Source organism: Misgurnus anguillicaudatus, chromosome 20, assembly GCF_027580225.2.
Source record: "Misgurnus anguillicaudatus chromosome 20, ASM2758022v2, whole genome shotgun sequence".
NCBI classification, from domain to species: Eukaryota; Metazoa; Chordata; class Actinopteri; order Cypriniformes; family Cobitidae; genus Misgurnus; species Misgurnus anguillicaudatus.
In genome coordinates, this window is record NC_073356.2 from 27,659,696 (window position 1) to 27,680,161 (window position 20,466).

Here is a 20,466-nt window from a genome sequence, read left to right on the forward strand (position 1 = left end):
GTAGCTTCGAGGGATTGGTGCCACATCTTTAGCTTGTTGACACCGCTCGCACTCCTGAACCCACTGTGCCACGTCTGCGGACATGCCCGGCCAGTAACAGCGTTGCCGTACCAGTTCTAAGGTACGTTCGACACCTTGGTGTCCATGCTGCTGGTGTAAAGAAGTTAACACCTCTGGCTGTAAAGCAATTGGCACAACAACCTGTAGCACTGGCTCCCCTCCATCTGGCCGGAAAGCTCTTCGATATAATAGGCCCTCTTGCTCTACCAACCGGTCCCATTGTCGGAGAAGCGTGATTACTGGCTTAGCCAAAGTCCGTCGCTCATGCGGGCCTGGGCGCTGCCCTTGCCGCCAAAATCGCAAGGCTTCCCCTACCACTGAGTCTGTCTGCTGTAAGGTGCTGATATCAAGCACTGAGCGACTAGGCCAAGCCTGCATTGCATGCACAGTGGTAACTTCCCCTGGCGTTACCCTTACTGCTCGCCTCAGCAGCTCGGGTACCACAGCACCTAACTGCCCACTATCATCAGCCCCCAGCTGCACAGTAGTTAATCGTGACAGCGCATCGGCATTCTGGTTGGTTCTACCCGCTCTGTACTGAATCACAAAATCAAAGGCGGCTAACTCAGCAGCCCACCTTTGCTCGGTAGCACCCAACTTAGCAGTAGCAAGATGACTTAATGGATTGTTATCAGTACGTACAACACACTTATGCCCCAACAGGTACTCACGAAACTTCTCAGCCATGGCCCACTTAAGGGCCAAGAATTCAAGCCTCATGGAACTATAAGTGGCCGTATTCCGTTCCGCAGGTCGAAGACCACGGCTAGCATACGCGATGGGTCTAACCTTCCCTTCGACTTCCTGTGACAGCACAGCTCCAAGCCCTGCATAACTGGCATCGACCTCCAATATGAAAGGACGAGTAAAATCCGCATATGCCAACACTGGCGCCGTGGTAAGCTTCCGCTTTAAAGTTTGAAAGGAGTCCTCACATTGGGGAGACCATACCGCTGCCAACTCTAGACTGCGCTTACCTACCTTACCTCTTGTTAACTCTGCCACTATTTGATGTAACGGGGCTGCCAATTTCGCAAATCCCTCGACAAAACGCCTATAGTAGCTAGCAAATCCCAGGAAGGTCCTCAGCTCGGCCACTGTCCTAGGACATGGCCACTGAGCTACAGCCTCAACTTTACCTGGGTCTGTTGCCACTCCGGAAGAAGAAATTACATGCCCCAAGTATGTTACCTTCTCCTGAAAGAATGCACATTTTTCCAGCTTTACCTTCAGGCCTTCGGCCCTCAAGCGACCCAACACCATCCTTAACCTCTCTAGATGCTGTTGTATGGATGATGAAAACACAATGATATCTTTTAAATACAGCAAAACAGACTGGTGCCGCTGGTCACCGAAGAGCCGCTCCATCAGGCGCTGGAACGTACTTGGGGCATTACACAACCCAAATGGCATACGATTCCATTCAAATAAACCGAATGGCGTGCAAAAGGCAGTTTTGGGACGGTCGGATTCAAAGACGGGAACTTGGTTATACCCACTGGCTAGATCTAAAGTAGAAAACCAGTGGGCACCAGTCAATGAATCCAACGTCTTCTCAATCCGAGGTAACGGAAACGCATCCTTGCGCGTTTTGGAATTAAGCTGACGGTAGTCTACGCACATGCGTAAACTACCGTCCTTCTTCTTAACTAACACGATGGGGGAGGCGTATGGGCTGCAGCTCTCCCGGATAATTTGTGTATCTAGCAACTGACTAATGTGAGTCTTAACCACTTCGTACTCTGATGGTGGGATACGTCGGTACCTCTGCCGAACTGAAGTGTCATCGGTCAGGGGGATCTCGTGGGAAAGCAGGTTGGTACAACCCAGGTCTCCTTCATGTGTCGAAAACACACTTTGATACTCCCGAAGGAGAGCCCTAACCTGATTTTGTTCCTCAACTGGCAGTCCTCCAAACTCAAGTGACGCTATCTGCCCTAACATATCTGATGCATCACAAGAGGCCACCTGAGCGGTCATGGTTGAGACCTCCGTTAACCCATTTGGCAACCCCACGAAATATACTTCCCTCAACGTACCTATAACTGTAGTGGGATACAGTACTACATCAACGGTACCGACATTTACGACCGGGACCGAAACAGTACCCCCGCTCACCTGTACTAATGAGGGTGAAGCCAACAGTCCTGCAGGCAAACCAGTCTCAGTAGGCTCAAACAACACGGTCTTACCTGCAAGCAAGGAGGAACAGGTAGCTGTGACAAATGTCAAGGTGCCGCCTGAAATGCGACACACCTTGTGCCCCCTTACTTTTACATTATTCCCGCGATCAGCGGCACGAACAGCTTGTTGACAATTCTGAAATACCTGAATCATGTTCACATCCTCAGCCAAACTTGGCAACTCCAATAACGTGGATCCATGACGACCGAACAGTTCCCGGTAGCAGCGGCTAAGAACATTCATGCCTAGAATACCAGGCACGTCCGGGCCACTGCCCGGAGGATCACGGACCACCAATACTCCACAATTAGGAATTGTACTACCGCACAGCTCGATATCTAATTCAAGATACCCAATATCCGGAATTTCCAAGCCATTTGCTGCTCGGAGCTGCAGCCAGTGACATGATTGCAGACGACCCTGGCCCCATGGCTCAAACCTCAACCGGAAACATGTTTCCGTGATGGTCGACACCATGGAACCAGTGTCAACCAAACAGGGCACTGAAACCCCCCCAATATTTACAACAAGGCGTGGACATGAGGACACTAGTCGGGAACCCGTCTCATTACCATGAACAATACGAGAGCCACGCGCACTCCCTACCGAGCTGTGGCTCAGCAGCTCGGTAGGAACTAGTTTTCCGGACGGTTAGGGCCAGGCAAGGACCTTGGTTCACCGGCCGAAGGAGCAACAACCGGGCCTGGCGGAGCACGAGGCGGACGACGCTCCCCATCGCACTCCCGTGCAAAATGACCCGGTTGTTGACACCGTCGACAGATTAATTGAGTTGGACGAGGTGCACGACCATGGGAAAAGGTAGTTTGATTCCGGGCGATAGTCTGGGTAAGCAAATCTAACTGCTGTTGCTGCCTATGCAGCATTTCTCGTAGCTCACTTAACTCAGATGTACGATTTCTCTGGGCCCAACCCATCTCTGGACTTCCCCGGACCTCATACTGGATTCCACTCACCAGGGGGACTGACTGACTTCTACCCCTAACACCCCCTGGTAATCCCTCTCTTTCCCAACGGATCGCTTCTCCTCGAACCTCTAGCAACGTTACAGTGGGCTGACGTCGTATCAATTGTTTTAATTCTCTACGAAGTGCATTATCTGACACGCATTCGACAAATTGATCCCTTACAATTACATCACCATTTAAAACTTCACATGGCGACTGGTTTTTTACTTTTTCAAAAAGACCTAACAACGCCAAGGAGAACTCCAACAATGTTTCTCCCTCGCGCTGTCGCCGAGAGAAAAATGCTTCCTGCAGTGCAATGTACGACTCTGCACAACCATACACTTCACGCAAAGCTGCAATAATTTTGTCTGGATCACTTTTATCTGCACTAGAACGGTATTTAATCTCGTTTCGGGCCTCTCCTTCAAGGTGATCATAAAGGAAAAAGGCTTGCTCTTCTGATGTCATATTACGAACTCTCATACACGCTCAGGCCTCCTCAAGCCACTCATCAAGATTGACACCAGATCTGCCATTAAAATTTGGGCAGCGTCTGGCTCTCGGAATAAATACAAAACGTTCGACTGTACTGGCACCCACATCAGCCGACCGCGGTGTAGATGGGCGTGCTGCACTACCAGATGGTGCTGCACTACCAGATGGTGCGACAGGATCGGGCCGCTCAACCGCCGCACGCTCCTGTCGCAGCCTCTCATTATCAAGTTGTAATTGGGCAACTAAGTCCCGCATCTCCTGTAATTCGTTTTCCATGGCGTGTTACAAAAGTACTCACCCAATCACTGCTCTGTCACCAGCATGCTGAAAAAGAAAGAAGGGAAAAGGAAAAACTCTCCTCAAAGTCTGAATCTGATAACCAGTCGAATACCCTGCCGATCATACGCCAAATGTGGCGATGCCTAACTAAGGATTTGTACCAACTACGCCACCCGGGGGCTACTCCCGGGACCGCCCTCAATTTAACAGCACACAGGTTCGTCACGACTGGGTCAGGTATCAGACAAGAGTTGAGTCAATCAGAAAAACTTTATTTAAAATGTATTCAATTTTATTCACAGTATCAAATAGTAAAAATGGAAAATAAGACAGACAAACAACACTTCAGGGTGGGAGAAGGCCTGACGTTCTTTGAGCAGAAAGCATACAGCACTCACACGTGCACACACGCACCACAGCACACTACAGCACGGCACACCTCACTGTGAACACAGCACTGCAACCAAGTAAGGAGCCCACCACCTTAAAGGAACAATCTGCTGATACGGCCAACCCACTCCTGAAGAGAAAGCAAAACAACAAATAAGTAACCTTTAAAAGACACAGTAAAAAAAAAAAGACATCACCTCTAACAATCTGGGTTCTTGTCATGCAATCAACTGCCCAAAAGTTATCGCTGTAGGTGCCGCGTCCGGTCACCCCAGCTACCAAACAGGCAATAGGCAGGAAGCCAGTAAACTGGTTACAGAGTCAATGAAATCTACAGAGAGAGAACACCTCACAGGTCATCCAAAAATAATTACAAAATACTTAACTTGCTTAATACAAAAAAAAAAAGCTGTAGCTCAAGACTGAAAACAATAAAGACATAAAGGCCAAAATAATTCTAAATAATAATAAATATCATTATAGATAAAAAACAATAATCAAACTAAGTAAAGAATGATGCTAATAAGAATAAATGACAACAGAAATAGAGATAATACAAAAAATAAACTAATAAATCAGAACCAAAGGAATTCAGAGTAGAATAATGCTAGTGACAGTCAGATAATGACTACTCTGTCACACGCCGATTTTGAATCAGTTACTCACGCTACAATTGGATAAGCACCACGCCCCAAATCCAGACCACGGTCCAGCTGATCCTGCGAAGTACTGCAATGCTGCAACAGTAAACTATTAGCACATGAGCAGCGCAATGTTAATCAGCTGGTATAACCCAGCAACGCCGCAAACAGCGCAAACCAGCAGCAGCACAGAGCGCCACCCGTCAGAAATGTAAATTAGAATGCCCAGCTGACCCAAGCGAAGCAGACAATGCAGAGCGAAGCAGGCAAAGCAGAGCGATGCAGGCAAAGCAGAGCACAGATGACGTAGCGCGAAATCCCTTCAGTAGAGTTAGTACAGCCCAGATGATGACGTAGCGCAAAGCGGCTGCAGTTGAAAGCAGAAGGTAAAGCCAGCAGTGTAAGCGATGCACGTAGCGCAAGAAAGCCACGCAGCCAGCAGCAAGCCCACTACAGCAACCCACTGTAACGTCCCTTGCACATTGACCCACACCTTAAATAGGAAAATAACGCACTTTACTCAATCAATCATTACAGCCTTTATAACATTAGGAGTAAAGTCACCACATACCTGTATTGGAACTCACGAAGCACAGATGGAGACGTGTAATGTAAACGCCTCCATTCACGCAGCGATTGACGGGTTTCCCGAAAAGCTCCTCAGTCCACCCTTAAGTCAATGAATTTCATAAAGCCCAGTGCAATACACCATAAACATTGCAAATCATTCACTGAAAGCAGCCCTTACCTTACTACCATTCGTACACAAAAACCCGGAAGTACGGCGGCTCGCTCGCTGATGGAACAAACGCACCCGCATAACGTGAACTGAAACGCTTTTATAGGCAGATACATGGTCATCAACAACACACGCATCAGCTGGCCAGATGACGTCAGGGGATAGAAAACCGTACTGCTACACTTACATAGCTTAGCTGGTAGAGCATTACATAGATTGTGGGCTTGATTTCCAGCGATCACACATATACAGTGGGGAAAATAAGTATTTGACACATCAGAATTTTCATCAGTAAGGGGATTTCTAAGTGGGCTATTGAAAATTTCCACCAGATGTAGCAATCAATCCGAATATTGAATTCATACAAAGAAATCAGAACATTTAAGTATACACATTGAGTCATAATAAATAAAGTGAAATGACACAGGGAATAAGTATTGAACACAGAGAACAAGGTGCAAAATGGCATAGAAAGCCAGGAGATCACCTGAAATCTGTCAGTATTAAAAGAAAAACCCTGCCCCCTACTGTCCCCATCAATACTAACTGACATCAGCTGCTTTAGTCCTAATTGATGGCCTATAAAGGCTTCTCATTATCCAGGAGGCACACAGGAAAGACTTCATGATGGGTAAAAGCAAAGAACTCTGTCAAGATCTTCGTAATCTAATCGTTGAAAAGCGTTTTGATGGGAATGGTTATAGGCGCATTTCCAGAATGATAAATGTTCCTGTGAGCACTGTGGGGGCCATTATCCGAAAATGGAAAGAGCATCACTTCACCATAAACCAGCCACGATCAGGTGCTCCACGTAAGATCCCTCTCCGAGGATTCCAAAGAATAATCAGGAGAGTTCTCCAAGAGCCAAGAACCACTTGGACAGAACTTCAGGAAGATCTTGCATGAGCAGTACTGTTGTTTCAAAGAAAACTATAAGTAATGCACTGAACCGCCATGGCATCCATGCACGCTCACCACGCAAGACTCCATTGTTGAACAAAAAGCATGTTGAGGCTTGGTTAAAGTTTGCGAAAGAGCATTTGGAGAGGCCTGTGGATTATTGGGAGACTATAGTATGGTCAGATGAAAGCAAAATTGAACTTTTTGGCAGTCATTCAAGACACCATGTTTGGAGACGAAATGGCAATGCCCACCACCCCAAGAACACCATACCAACAGTTTAGTTTGGGGGTGGAAGCTTCATGGTTTGGGGCTGCTTTTCAGCAAGGGGGTACTGGCAGACTTCATATTATTGAAGGCAGGATGAATGGAGAAATGTACTGGGACATTCTTGATACAAATCTGCTGCCATCTACCAGAAAGCTGAAAATGAAAAGAGGGTGGACAAACACAAGGCCAAGGAAACAATGAAGTGGTTTCAAAGAAAGAAAATCAAGTTGCTTTAATGGCCCAGTCAATCACCTGACCTAAATTCCATAGAAAATCTATGGAGAGAACTGAAGATCAAAGTTCATAAAAAAGGGCCCAAGGAGCCTTCAAGATTTAAAGACCATTTGTGTGGAAGAATTGTCCAGAATCACTCCTGAGCAATGCAGACGACTGGTCCCTCCATACAAGAGGCTTCTAGAAGCTGTAATCACCAAAGGCTTTCCTACAAAGTATTAAATAAAGTGTGAATATAAATAATTATTCCCGAGTCATTTTACTTTATTTATTATGACTCAACTTGTATACTTAAATGTTCTGATTGATGGCTACATCTGGTGGAAATTTTGTGTCAATAGCCCACTTAGAAATCCCCTTACTGATAAAAATGTTGATGTGTCAAATACTTATTTGTACTATAGTACTGTACCATGAATGCACAACAAGTCACTTTGGGTAAATGTGCCTACCAAACCCATATCTGTACATGTTATATTCCGTGTGTGTGTGTGTGTGTGTGTGTGTGTGTGTATAAACTATATAGACAGCATATTGTATTTCACCCTGATAGACAATCTGCAAATTTGTCTATAGTGAAACAGTTTATTCGATTTTTTTTTTAATCTACTAAACATACAGTAGTCAGAAACACAATCCTCTTTAGAAAATGAGTCGCAAAAACAGTCCCAAAAGTTCAGATAACTTCACAGCTGTGCCAAATTGCCTTAATACAAGCATTGTAGTGTGTAATCACTCCTGTGCAGTGAAATGCTTTTAAGTATTATTATAAATCTGCTTCTTCAGGAATCCCAGTACCTGTACCGTGGACTCGTCTTTCCCAGACTGCACAGAATGGTTCCAGTACTTTGACACTGATGGATGCCGTCACCTGGAAAACTGGAGATGAAATTGTCATTGCTTCAACAGGGCACAGGTACTGTAGATGCACTGCCAAATCTGGAGTGGAACAAATGATAAAACAAAAATGTTAATTAATTCTTATATATTCATACATATACCAGCCTAATTTGCAAAGACAAGAAAGCTGTTTATTTCCTGAAAAGTTTTCTTATAAATCTACAGACATAGCCAGGGAGAGAATGAGTTGATGAGAATTGCTTCAGTTTCGGCTGATGGCAGGACCCTCACGCTGACCAAACCCCTGACCTACACTCATCTGGGTGTTTCTGTCACTCTGCCTGATGGGACTGTTTTTGAAGCAAGAGCAGAGGTGGGACTTCTTACCAGAAACATTGTTGTCCGTGGAGCCAACAACCAGGAGTGGAGTGATCAAATAACAGCTTGCCCTGCTGGATTCAACACAGGTTAAAATGTTTCTTCATCTTGGACAGGAAGAAGTCAGTTACAGTACAAAAACAAATGCATGTCTACAGAACATGTCAATAATGCTTGACATGCTCATCATAACAGTACATGCAATGCATGTAGTTACCACTTTTCAGTTAATGCATTAGATTAGCTATATTAAAAATATTCACATTGTCTTACAGGGGAATTTGCAGTGCAGACATGTTTCCAGGGGAGATTTGGTGAGGAAGTTGGAAGTGATGAGTTTGGTGGTTGCATCATGTTCCACGCACCACAACCAAACCAAAACCTGGCAATTGGCAGAATTGAATACGTTGAGGTAACAGTTCAATGAATGAGTAAGGGTAAGGAATTTAAGATGTACATTTTTTGCACTGCATTATTTAATCATTGTCCTTCTTTTAGGTTTATCATGCCGGACAGGCGTTCCGTTTGGGCCGCTACCCGATCCATTGGCATCTAATGGGTGATGTTCAGAATAAGTCATATGTGAGAGGCTGTGCCATCCATCAGTCTTACAACCGTGCTGTAACCATCCACAACACCCACAACCTGCTGGTGGAACATAATGTCATCTACGATATTAAGGGTGGTGCTTTCTTTATAGAAGATGGCATTGAGACTGGAAACATCTTGCAGTACAATTTGGCCGTATTTGTAAGACAGAGCACAAGTTTGCTAAATGATGATGTAACTCCAGCTGGATACTGGGTAACCAACCCAAACAACATCATTAGACATAATGCAGCGGCTGGTGGGACGCACTTCGGTTTCTGGTACCGCATGCATGATCATCCTGATGGTCCATCCTATGATGCCAACATCTGTCAGAAAAGAGTACCACTTGGACAGTTCTTTAACAATACGGTGCATTCGCAGGGCTGGTTCGGCTTGTGGATCTTCCAAGAGTATTTCCCCGTGCGTAACGGTCTCTGCTACTCCAACACACCAGCCCCAGCAGTCTTCCGCCGCCTGACCTCCTGGAACAATCAGAAAGGTACTGAGTGGGTGAATGTTGGAGCTGTGCAGTTCAGTGAGTTTCTCATGGTCAATAATGAGCTAGCTGGAGTGGAGTCCAAGAGGATCATTCGAACTTACGTCAATGGATGGGGGCTGCAAGGAGGTGCAGCTGTTGTCAACAGCACCATTGTGGGTCATGTGGATGAGCTGGGACTAGGAAATGATTACTGCACCACACATGGTGTTGTTCTGCCTTTGGATGATGGTATGAGTGTCATCAACACCAAGTTTGTGAACTTTAACCGGCCAACATGTGCAGCTGTTGGGGTGGCAGAAATCATTGGAACTTGCACGTTCCGCTGTGGAGGCTGGAGCGCAAGATTTAGTGGGATCCAATACTATCAGTCACCCAATAAGGCCAGCTTCAGATGGGAGCATGAGGTGGCGCTTGTAGATATCGATGGATCCCTGACAGGTACAGTTCCTTTTAGATATCAGGCAGGAAAGTAGCTAATACTCTCAAACGCATAATGTTCAAATTCCTACTATAAAAGCTTCTGAGTAACACTATTTTTATATTTTCAAAAAGGCAATGTTAACTCTAAGGTGGTGCCGAGGAGTAACATCCTCGACCCAAGTCACTGCTCTCAAGTAGCAGATTGGAGTGTTGGTGTACCTGGAGCAGTTTGTGACAACACCACTAATTTCCATCGGCTGGTTATCAACAATCCATCACCATCTTCACTTGTGGCTAACAATGTGACTCTCACCAACTCTTTTGGTAGGGTGAAATAATCAGCTTATGATTGATAAATGAAGATGTGTTTGGATTTGTCAGATATTTTTCTGTATAATTCACTCTTCGTGCATTTACTGTACATTGTAATGATTGACACTAAATCTCCCCTTAGGGTCATGTGTGTTACCTTTCCTTCAAAAGCTTGTGACCCATACAAATGGCTGGATGGCATTGGTGCCTACAGGTCAAACCTACAACTGGAACTTCGATCGTGGTTCCCAAATCACCAATATCTCATATAATGGAGTGATCTACGGATTTAAGGTGAAGCATGCACACTACACTAGTTAAACATTTTATGCAGATTCTTTTAAAACAAATAGTTCACCAAATTCTGTCATCATTTACCCATCCTCATATTAATTCAAACCCACAAATTCTTATTTAAGCATTTTTTCCTGTTTTTTCCTCACTGACAGCCAGAGAATTACATCATACTGAACCACAACTTTACTCAAGCACCTGACCAGTTTCAAATTATAGATTTTAGAAATGGTTCCTCCCAGCCTCTGAACCCTACTGTGAATGTAAATGGAGACTGGTACTTCAACCAGTCTTCAAACAATCTCTATTACATGGGTAAAACACTCATCTCTTCATCCAAACCATACTTGTAATCAACGATTCATACAAATGTCATCCCCATGCTGCAGGTCTACAAGAAATTAAACGTTTGTTATATTTCAACTACAGTGTCTGGAAGAGATCGTGCAGCTAGCCGGAGGAGAAGGAACAGTGTAGACCGGACACTTAAAGACAGATCGTTGTCCTTCAGTGTGTATCAATGTTACTATAAAGGGTGTATCCCACCTTCAGCCACTTTGGTTCCCACACCCAGCCGCAGACCTGCAAACTTCATGTACGTTATACACAATTACATTGAATTATATTACGATATCTGTTGTTTGACTTTGACTATTGATTTATTGGATGTAGTCTCTGGTCAAATGCATCATTTTGGAGGTCAAGCCCAGAAAACAACTACACCGTACCACGAACAGACTCTGATGTGGTCATTCCATCAGGTAAGCTACTATTGCTATTGCTATAATTGTAAAATGTCCAGTTTGTCACAAATGTCCTACTTTTTCCTAAAGGCAAATGGGTGATTGCAGATGTTGTAATTCCTTCACTGAACAAGCTTACAATAGTTGGAGTTCTGGAGATTCCAGATACAAATAACGGCAGCGGCAATGGCTCACAATATAACAACATTGTTTTAAATGCAACATACATCTCCATTCAGGTAAGAATATATCCATGTGCATCCTACCACTCATTTAAACTGGAATGAAACTCTTACTTGGGGCTAAATTACAGTAGTTAACTAATGTACATAAATCACGCCTACTTAACTCAGGGTGGGCGTCTGATTGCTGGATATCCTGATCAACCCTTTAGAGGTGAACTACAGATCATACTGAAAGGAAACCATCTCACACCAGACTGGCTGTTGCCTGAAGTAAACCAAGGGTCTAAAGTGCTGGGTAAGGGCGCTATACAGATAACAGTTTTTTTATATGCAGGTACATAAAAACTTAAGAAATATAATGCTTGAACGAGTTTGCATAAAAACATGGTTTTCCAGGTGTGTTTGGATCTCTTGATCTATATGGCATGCCACACAATGTGTCTCACACTAAACTGGCCAACACAGTCCAGGCTGGAAACAACACTCTCTCTCTGGAGGAAACTGTTGACTGGAAGGTAAGACATTCAACAACCATGACAAAACAGCACTTAAGAGAGAGCCTAAGACACACATTTACTTGGGCTGTCATTTACTGTAATAGCACCTCATTACAAATAACAGTATATTAACATGCTCTCCACATTTGCACTTTAAAGATGTTCTTCTTTTGCATAAAAACATACTTTATACATATGTATAAATTTTTTTACCTTCAGGTTGGAGATCAGATTCTGCTGTCCACCACCAGTTATGACCCATGGCAGACAGAAATTCGCACCATAACTGCAGTCTTAAATAATGGCCGCACACTGATCCTGGACCGGCCTGTATCATACACACACATCGGTTAGTACCCTAGATCAGGAGTTCATAAACTTTAGGGGCGGTTTCCCGGACAGGGTTAAGATTAATACATGAAGAGGCCTAAGCTGGCAACAAAAGCCTGGGATAAACTTTGTGCCTTAATTTATAGCAAAACTAAGAAAAAGTTGCACATTTATTAAAACGACATGACCCAACATATATGTATAATACATTTTATAATAAAACTGTTATATATTACATTCTTTGGGGCTGTCAAATAAAGTAAAATACTTAATTTATCTTGTTATTGTTTTGTGCAGTAGTAAATGTGTTAAAACACAAGTTATTTAAGGAAAGATATTAAATAACAAACAAATAAGTAATGCATAATGGCTGTGGTAATATAGGACAAAGGTACAGCGTGCCAGGATCTTCTAGAAGCTATCAGCTTGCAGGGAATGTGGGTCTGCTGACCAGAAACATCAAGATCATTGGACAGGAGTATCCAGCCATGAACACACAGTCTTATGGAGCAAGAGTACTGGTGGGAACCTTCACAGATGGACAAAATACTTACAGAGGTAAACCTTATAACAAAATACTCGCAATAAACAAATATCTCATATTTGTGCATTGTAACAAAAGCTTATCTTTGATTATTATGATGTTTATGTCACAGGAAAAGCTCAGATCAGAAACGTTGAGTTCTACCACACAGGACAGGAGGGATGGAACGACCCATCAGATCCACGTTACTCTCTGGCGTTTCTAAACCTGGGAAATGTGAGAAAACAAAATCTTAATTCTTACACCTAATGGAGGCTTTTCTATACATCACATTCAAAACTGTTTTACATTGCACTAAACTGCTGAAGCCAGATGGTTATTTCTTGTATAGGTGGCTGGTGAGTCCTACATCAAGGGATGTGCTTTCCATGATGGCTTTGCTCCTGCTATTGGGGTGTTTGGAACCGATGGACTGAATATTGATGACAACGTGATCCATCACACTGTTGGAGAAGGTGTCCACTCAAAGCAGTGTTAATGCAAAAAATAAATAAATATACTAAACAAAATGTAATTACTTTGAGTATGCTGATTTGATTTATACTTTTGCACTTACTTTTTTTTAGGAATCAGAATATGGGGTGATAACAGTACTCTCCAGAGAAATTTGGTTACTATGACACTGTGGACAGGATCTTACAATGGTGCAGCAGAGACGTTTAACACTGAGTGGAATGCAGCTATTGAGGTAAAAATTGTAATATGTTGGCCATACTATACAGCAGAAAAAATATCATCCGAATAAAAATAGAAACGTACAGAACTGTACAATAGCTCTCTTGGTAAAAAAGTACTGTTTATGTTTTACTGTAGGTTAATGAAGCAACCAATGTCAATCTTCAAGGGAATATTGTTGCTGGTTATGAACGAGTGGGATTCCGAATTAATGGAGAACCTTGCCCAGGTATATAAGGCTGTGGTGTATTTTAAATAGATTATGGGTTCTTGTATGAAGTAAAATTATTAAAATTGTAAAATGCGAAAAGTAAAAAGCTGACATGTATAGTCTTTGTAAACTAATTACTTAATTTCTATAATATATCAAAAGATTCAGGTTTAGTACCTCAATGGAGTCAGAATGAAGCACATGGTGGTCTGTATGGAGTCTACATGAATAAAGACGGACTTGCTGGTTGCTCTCAAATCCAGGGGTTCACCGTCTGGAAGAGTTTTGATTTTGGCATTTACGTACAAGTATGATAAACGATCTACATTACTTTAATACCCTACAACTTATCAACAGTAACTTTAAAGCCAAGTGTACACAGCAGAATGCATTGATCTTACTGACTTATTATACAAGTGTAGCGCATTACTCTTGTGAGTTTAACACAATGTGAAGATAAACGTTGTCCTTTTCTGACCTACAGGTATTTATGAATGTGTACATCTCTAATGTGACTCTGGTTGATAATGGAATGGGCATCATGCCTATAATCTACAGTCCTCCATCCGTCAGCCACGAATACGCTGACAAAACCGTCCGTGTACAGGTGATGCACTCATGCCAAGCCAAAAAGTCTGGTGTTACCAAATAAATATCAAACTTAAGTCAATTTTTAACTTTATGGGATGGTTTTCCGGACACGGCTTACCCTAGTCCCAGACTAGTCTTTTGCCACTCAGTGGGTGTAACCGCAGTCATTTTCGCAGAAGGTGATGTCACGTGCATACCCTCTATACAGTAACTAAGGCCTAGTCCTGGATTATACCCTGTCTGTAAACTGCCCCTATAGGTATAAATTTAAATCTAATAAGCACATTATTGTTTAGTCAACACCCGCATGAATTAGTTTGTTCTTTATTCAGGGGTCCCTGATTGTGGGAAGCAGCCCCAATTTTAACTGTTTGGACACACTGGCAACAACTGAGACCTATGTTGCACTCAGTGAAGGCCACAGGGCTCCACGACCCCCTACAGGTACAGAACAGAAGCGCTGATTGATAAACCAAAAACAATACAACACATTGTTTTTCTGCTTTTTGACAATATTTGAAAAAAAAATACATTTAAGTATTTGGTATATGGTTTAATAGAAAGCAAGTTAAAGCACAATTAAAAATATACTTAATTAGTACAAGCATTGACTGTGTTATTTTGGCAAATCTTATATGACATTTGGTTATAAAAAAGTCAATACATGTTTTCACTAATGCTGTTTTGCACTAAATAAATACAAATTAATTATACTTTTAGTAAATATATACCAATATACAGTAACAATATACAGAAACATACATGCTCCTACGTTTTGAAAGGAATTGGGTTATGAAGAAATAACTGGAATTTTATATCTCATTGCAGAGGCATTACAAATATTTGACATATTGCTCACACATCAAAAGGAGCAAAAGCATTAAAAATATCTGATAATTTAGCTTTTTGCATTATGAACTAAATTTGATCACTTTAATGCAGTCGATTTTGCAAAAAAAATTACCATTTAGTTGCATTTCATGATCAGATGGTATTGATTGATTTAATTTTACTGATGTTACCTACATTATAATAGCTTGATTTTGTGTACAACAGGTGGCAGGTCTGGAGTTTGCTGGCCGACGTTTGAATCTGACCACAATCACGCACCAATGAAACCTCACCCTGGACTCATGAGCTACAACGCCATAGCCGGTCTACTGACAGTCTCTGGTGAGACACATCCTCTCAATCTCCAACTTCACATGTGAAAATATAAACTGATAATACTGACACTGCCATTTACTGTCTGTTTCTGTCTCAAGATACAACATTTGTTGGGTTCAGGAATGTGTGTTCCACTGAAAGAAATTACATGTTCATGACCAACCCAGGAAATGAGGACCTACAACATCCAATCAGTGTTGAGAGGATCTCTAAGATAGACAGCACTGAAGAATCTCTAGCATTCATTCATAACCCTGATCTCAGTAAAGTGAATGCTTACTGTAAATCAATTATCGCTTTAATACCATTCAGTTATTGCAGGCATTCCAAACAGAACAATATAAAGATGACTGATAAATTTGTACTTCTTACCTTCCTACATCTTGCGTTGCTCTTATCGTAGTAAAGTGAACCCATCAGACTGTGTGGACATGGACTGTGATGCTAAGAAGAAGACTCTGTTGAAGGATCTGGATGGAAGTTTCTTGGGTGCAGTAGGAGCAGTGGTGCCGTATTCAGAGTACGAGTGGAACGGAGACGCGCGGCATGGATTGGGTGATTACCGCATCCCTAAAGTCATGCTCACTGCTCTCAACGGCAGCCGCATACCTGTCAATCAAATAGCTCCTAATAAAGGTAATCCTGGGAGTTTTTTATTATTTACATTAATGTAAGAGAGCCATTATCACTCTTGCATCAAACATGTCTGTCTATGATGTTTGTGTTTTACCTGTACAGGTGTGATCAGAGACTCTTGCACATACATGAACACCTGGCAGAGCTACAAGTGCTTTGGACTCAATTACAAGATGCTGGTTATTGAAAGTATGGACGTAGACACAGAGACAAGACGTCTTTCACCTGTGGCCATCCTGGGGGACAAATATGTAGATTTACTGAATGGTATAATCAACTAACACCTTTTCATTTTAAATGACCCATTATGGCAAGATATAGTCAAATAATTTGGTTGCATTGTGAATATTAAAGTATATATTTACTTTAAAACATATTGTGGACGTCTTCTTTCTCTCATTTTAGGCCCACAAGACCACGGCTGGTGTGCAGGCTATACCTGTCAGAAGAGAGTCTCTCTGTTTCATAGCATTGTGGCCACCAATAAATCCTTTGATATCTATTTCACCAGCACAACACCACAGAAGCTGAGACTTATGATGCTAAACGCTAAAACTACAGAGGTTTGTCTGTTAGATGGACATTGCAACTAAAAATTCATTTTAATATGGATATGTTCAGTAGATTTATGCATTAACCTGCACTTCTTTTCTCTACAGGCTGTTAGGGTGGCTATATTTTACTCAAACCCTCAGCGGTTAGACGTGTATGTAAATGACACTTTTATTGGTCCAACTAACGCTCAGTGGAATGCAGCTCACACCGATTACACACCGCTTAATCCGACATATCCAGGTACTGTACAGTCATGCAGAATAATACATTTTGCACAGATTAAGGGAATTTAGATTGCTCAAGTGTTGTGACTTAAGTAAAATTGCTTATAATATATACTAAGAATTTTTTTCTAAAGTACAATATGTACAATAGAAGCAGGTTCACAATTGATCTCAGACATCTGTACATTTTCTCTGTGCAAACATATAAAATAATTCTACCTGAACAATTCATCAAGGTTTCTAATTTCACTCTTTTTGATTTCTCTTTAGGTCAATATCTACCGAGTTTAAACGCCGATCACGGTTCCAACTTCTTTGATCCAGACTACAATATGTTGTACATACTTATTCGTGGCTCACAACCGGTCCAGATCCGCACTTCTCCGCTTCTTTTCTTGGCTTTCAACCTCCCGGCCATGACTGAGGCAGAGTTCTTCGGTGATAATCTGGTCAGAAATCTGGCTGTATTCCTCAAAATACCACCGAATATGATTCGAATCACCAAGATCGTCCGTGAGGGCAGCAGTGCACGAAGACGACGTGCGACTGGACTGACGGTTGAGATTCAAATCAGTCAGCCACCCATCCAGACCATCAGCACCAACAACACAAACAACATCGACAACACCACCAGCAGCAACAACAGTACCACTGGTAAGGCCAGACAATGTCAATTATGCATCAATTTAAATGTAAGATTACTTTACAATGCCTAAAATACCATCACAAACCTCTGTAAAGGCGACCAGCAGTTTTCGGTTCTGAAGAGCATTGCTAATGAACTGGGCCGTGCTGCTGTATCAGGCGATCTGAGTCAATCCATCGGCTTCAATGTGTCTTCCCTGAACATGATCACTCCTCCACCCTCTTCTAGTGACCCATCCTGGAGTCAAGTAAGAACAGCTCATGCTGTCATGCATTGTTAAGATCTAGGGCCCTATCTTGCACCCAGCGCAATTGACTTTGTCAGTGACGCATGTATCATTTCGTATTTTGCCCCGGCGCACAGCGGGTTTTTCCCTCCACAGACGTACGTCGGCAAACTAGGGAATGAACTTGCGCTCCCTGGGCGGTTCAGCGCAAAAAAGGAGGTGTGCTCCGGCGCAAACCATCTCTTATGCTATTTTGCAGTTTCAAAAAACAATTGCGCTACTAACCAAAAAAAGACCTAGTCTAAAGTCAGTGGCGCATTGCGCGTGGTTCATTATGCTATTTTAAGGGCGCATGCTTGACCATAATGTATAGCGTGCACAACGCGCATTGCTTATCTAATCTACACAGATGCAACAGTTATTTTTGCAAATCATAAATTGTTACAATAAAAAATATTAACACATGAGATAAGGGAAATCATTGTGGTGAGCATTGTGGTGATAGTTTTTATTTATTGTGTGGCTGCGTTAAAAAATTAACATGCAAATAACGATTAAAATATTTTCATAAGTTTGTTGTGTGGCTGTATTACGTGTATTTTATCTAAATAATAATTAAAATGTTTTCATAAGAAACCTTAATGTATATGAACTTGATTTGTAAGTGTACTTTGGGGTTGGACCTTGCTTGCGTTTCTTGTGTCCGATTTCAAAGCCCCCAAACCCTTTCAGCGGTGAGGGTGGACGCAGCGATGTCCTCCTGTGTGCCTGGCGTGCCCGATTTATGCTGGCAAGCTTGGGATCCCCCCGTCTCCTGACATCATTGTAGTGCTTGGCGCAGCTGATGAGACAATTGTGGCTATTTCCTCTCACGCCTGTTTAACCGACGCTGATTTGGACGGGTTTCTCCCATACCCATACAAAACAACTTCTCTGCTCTTACAAGAACGTTGGTCTCCTCGACTGTGAACAGCTCCTGGTGTGCGCCTGGTAAATCCGTCATAATAATAGCAACCCGCCATGGAACTTGCGCCCTTGCGTTTAAAGGGAATGTTGGATAGCATTCTGATTGGTTTATTTGACGTTACGCCCAAACCACACCTATGAATAATTAACCTACTTCAGAACATCCCCTTATTGATTTGGCGCAAGAGTTATTTCTTCCGCCGGGAAAATAGCAACAGCGCCCAAGATCCGCCCAGAAAGTCACTTGCGCTTTGCGCTTCGCACTTGCGTTTCAGATCGTTAAAATAGGGCCCCTAGTTATAATAAAACACACCACGCTGTTTTAATTATTTTACCTGTGTTTGTCTATAAGGTGGCCACTCAGGAGGTGACTCGTGAAGACCCACAGGTGGTGTCGGTCAGCACAGTGTCTTCACTGATAATTGTGGTCCAACCGGTGGCTGCGTTGTACCCTGGACCCCTCAGCGTGCAGCCCAGCATCATGGCTGTGGATGCAGAGGGTAAGACAGAATCAACTATCACCTTGGTTAAGCCCCACCTTGAAAATTGTTACAAATCCTGCATTACCTTAGCAATCATTGGCATTCATCATTTATTAGACAGAGTCACAGTAACCTCAAAGGGCTAATAGGGATACAGTATCATTCAGATCATTCAGAAAAGAGTATTTGATGCAAACTGTATTTACAAGCAAATAATAAGTAAATACAAGGAAACTGCATATTGATTCAACAAACGTTTTTAGGGTAACTGTGTGTCTGTGGGTGTGACGAGTTTAACAATCTCAGCTGTACTTAAAGATGCTTATGGAAATCCAACACAGGGACTTTCTGGAAACACCACCATCCTGTTCAGTGACTGCTGGGCAAATTACACCGACCTCAGCATATTAAACACTGGTGAGTCCTCTGTAAAAGAAAGCATTAACAGATGTTTTATTTAGTTTGCACATCACTTAAGTCATCAAGATTTAGATAATCATTTAGTTTGACTGAATGTTTTAGAAATAGTGTGCATGTCTGGGTAGCCTGTCATTTTCCTCTGTATCTTTTTTTACAGGTGTTAACCTTAAGTTAGCATTTACTCTGAATGAATGGAATTCTGAGTCGAGATCTTTTACTGTCAAAAGCGTTACAACTCCTGCTCCTCCAGTTACAACTCCTGCACATGTGGTTGTCACCACAGATTGGGAATTTCCAAACATCTTTGACTCCAGTCCATCAATCTCATCACCATCTGTGTGTCTGCTCATGCTGTTAACTGCTTTACTCCTCCTGTTCAGAGAAACCTAGATTACATGATTATTATGTATTTCTTTTTATTGCTTTCTTATAATTAAAATATGTATCATGATTTCTATATTATCCATATTAAGTCTGAAAACATTCAATAATGATTACTGTAGAACAAAATGTAAGATATATTTGAATGTTTCAGTAAATAATCTTCTTCCTTTGTTTTGACCTATATATGCTTCTGTCACCATTAAACATCAACTTTAGCATGCTTGTTCTGGCTGTTTTTATTAGTGGAATCCAGTCAGGTGCAATAATTAGTACCCATCACTAGAGGTCGTTAAAGTCCAATTCTCAAAGTCTACCTGCCTGTGTAGAGGAAAAATAAAATGCCAGTCTGTCACTAGCTGCGTTTACATGGAGCCCAACAATCTGTTTGTAACTAGTAGTCCAGTCTAAGTAAAACAAGTCACATGCAATCATTTTGTTAAAAATAGACTCAGTTTCATAAGTCATTTAACCCTTATGTGTTGTTGGGGAT

At 42.3% G+C, this 20,466-nt stretch overlaps 1 protein-coding gene across 1 annotated transcript in view; it reads left to right on the forward strand.

Annotated features, from left to right (window-relative positions):
- Positions 1–20,191, forward strand: part of pkhd1l1.1 (PKHD1 like 1, tandem duplicate 1) — a 49,029-nt gene extending 28,838 nt beyond the window's left edge. Inside the window, exons 45-76 of the mRNA XM_073858723.1 lie at positions 7,947–8,076; positions 8,226–8,467; positions 8,654–8,790; positions 8,877–9,906; positions 10,021–10,212; positions 10,343–10,494; positions 10,650–10,809; positions 10,924–11,089; positions 11,167–11,255; positions 11,328–11,476; positions 11,591–11,717; positions 11,819–11,937; positions 12,139–12,268; positions 12,634–12,807; positions 12,906–13,009; positions 13,125–13,248; positions 13,360–13,481; positions 13,607–13,697; positions 13,842–13,987; positions 14,164–14,286; positions 14,603–14,714; positions 15,327–15,443; positions 15,536–15,718; positions 15,846–16,073; positions 16,176–16,340; positions 16,479–16,636; positions 16,733–16,868; positions 17,123–17,506; positions 17,594–17,745; positions 19,043–19,187; positions 19,434–19,589; positions 19,750–20,191. Coding sequence (XP_073714824.1) covers positions 7,947–8,076; positions 8,226–8,467; positions 8,654–8,790; positions 8,877–9,906; positions 10,021–10,212; positions 10,343–10,494; positions 10,650–10,809; positions 10,924–11,089; positions 11,167–11,255; positions 11,328–11,476; positions 11,591–11,717; positions 11,819–11,937; positions 12,139–12,268; positions 12,634–12,807; positions 12,906–13,009; positions 13,125–13,248; positions 13,360–13,481; positions 13,607–13,697; positions 13,842–13,987; positions 14,164–14,286; positions 14,603–14,714; positions 15,327–15,443; positions 15,536–15,718; positions 15,846–16,073; positions 16,176–16,340; positions 16,479–16,636; positions 16,733–16,868; positions 17,123–17,506; positions 17,594–17,745; positions 19,043–19,187; positions 19,434–19,589; positions 19,750–19,982 — 5,876 coding nt within the window. The 3' untranslated portion in view covers positions 19,983–20,191. The remainder of the gene's footprint in view (positions 1–7,946; positions 8,077–8,225; positions 8,468–8,653; positions 8,791–8,876; positions 9,907–10,020; positions 10,213–10,342; positions 10,495–10,649; positions 10,810–10,923; positions 11,090–11,166; positions 11,256–11,327; positions 11,477–11,590; positions 11,718–11,818; positions 11,938–12,138; positions 12,269–12,633; positions 12,808–12,905; positions 13,010–13,124; positions 13,249–13,359; positions 13,482–13,606; positions 13,698–13,841; positions 13,988–14,163; positions 14,287–14,602; positions 14,715–15,326; positions 15,444–15,535; positions 15,719–15,845; positions 16,074–16,175; positions 16,341–16,478; positions 16,637–16,732; positions 16,869–17,122; positions 17,507–17,593; positions 17,746–19,042; positions 19,188–19,433; positions 19,590–19,749) is intronic.
- The last annotated feature ends 275 nt before the right edge of the window (positions 20,192–20,466 follow it).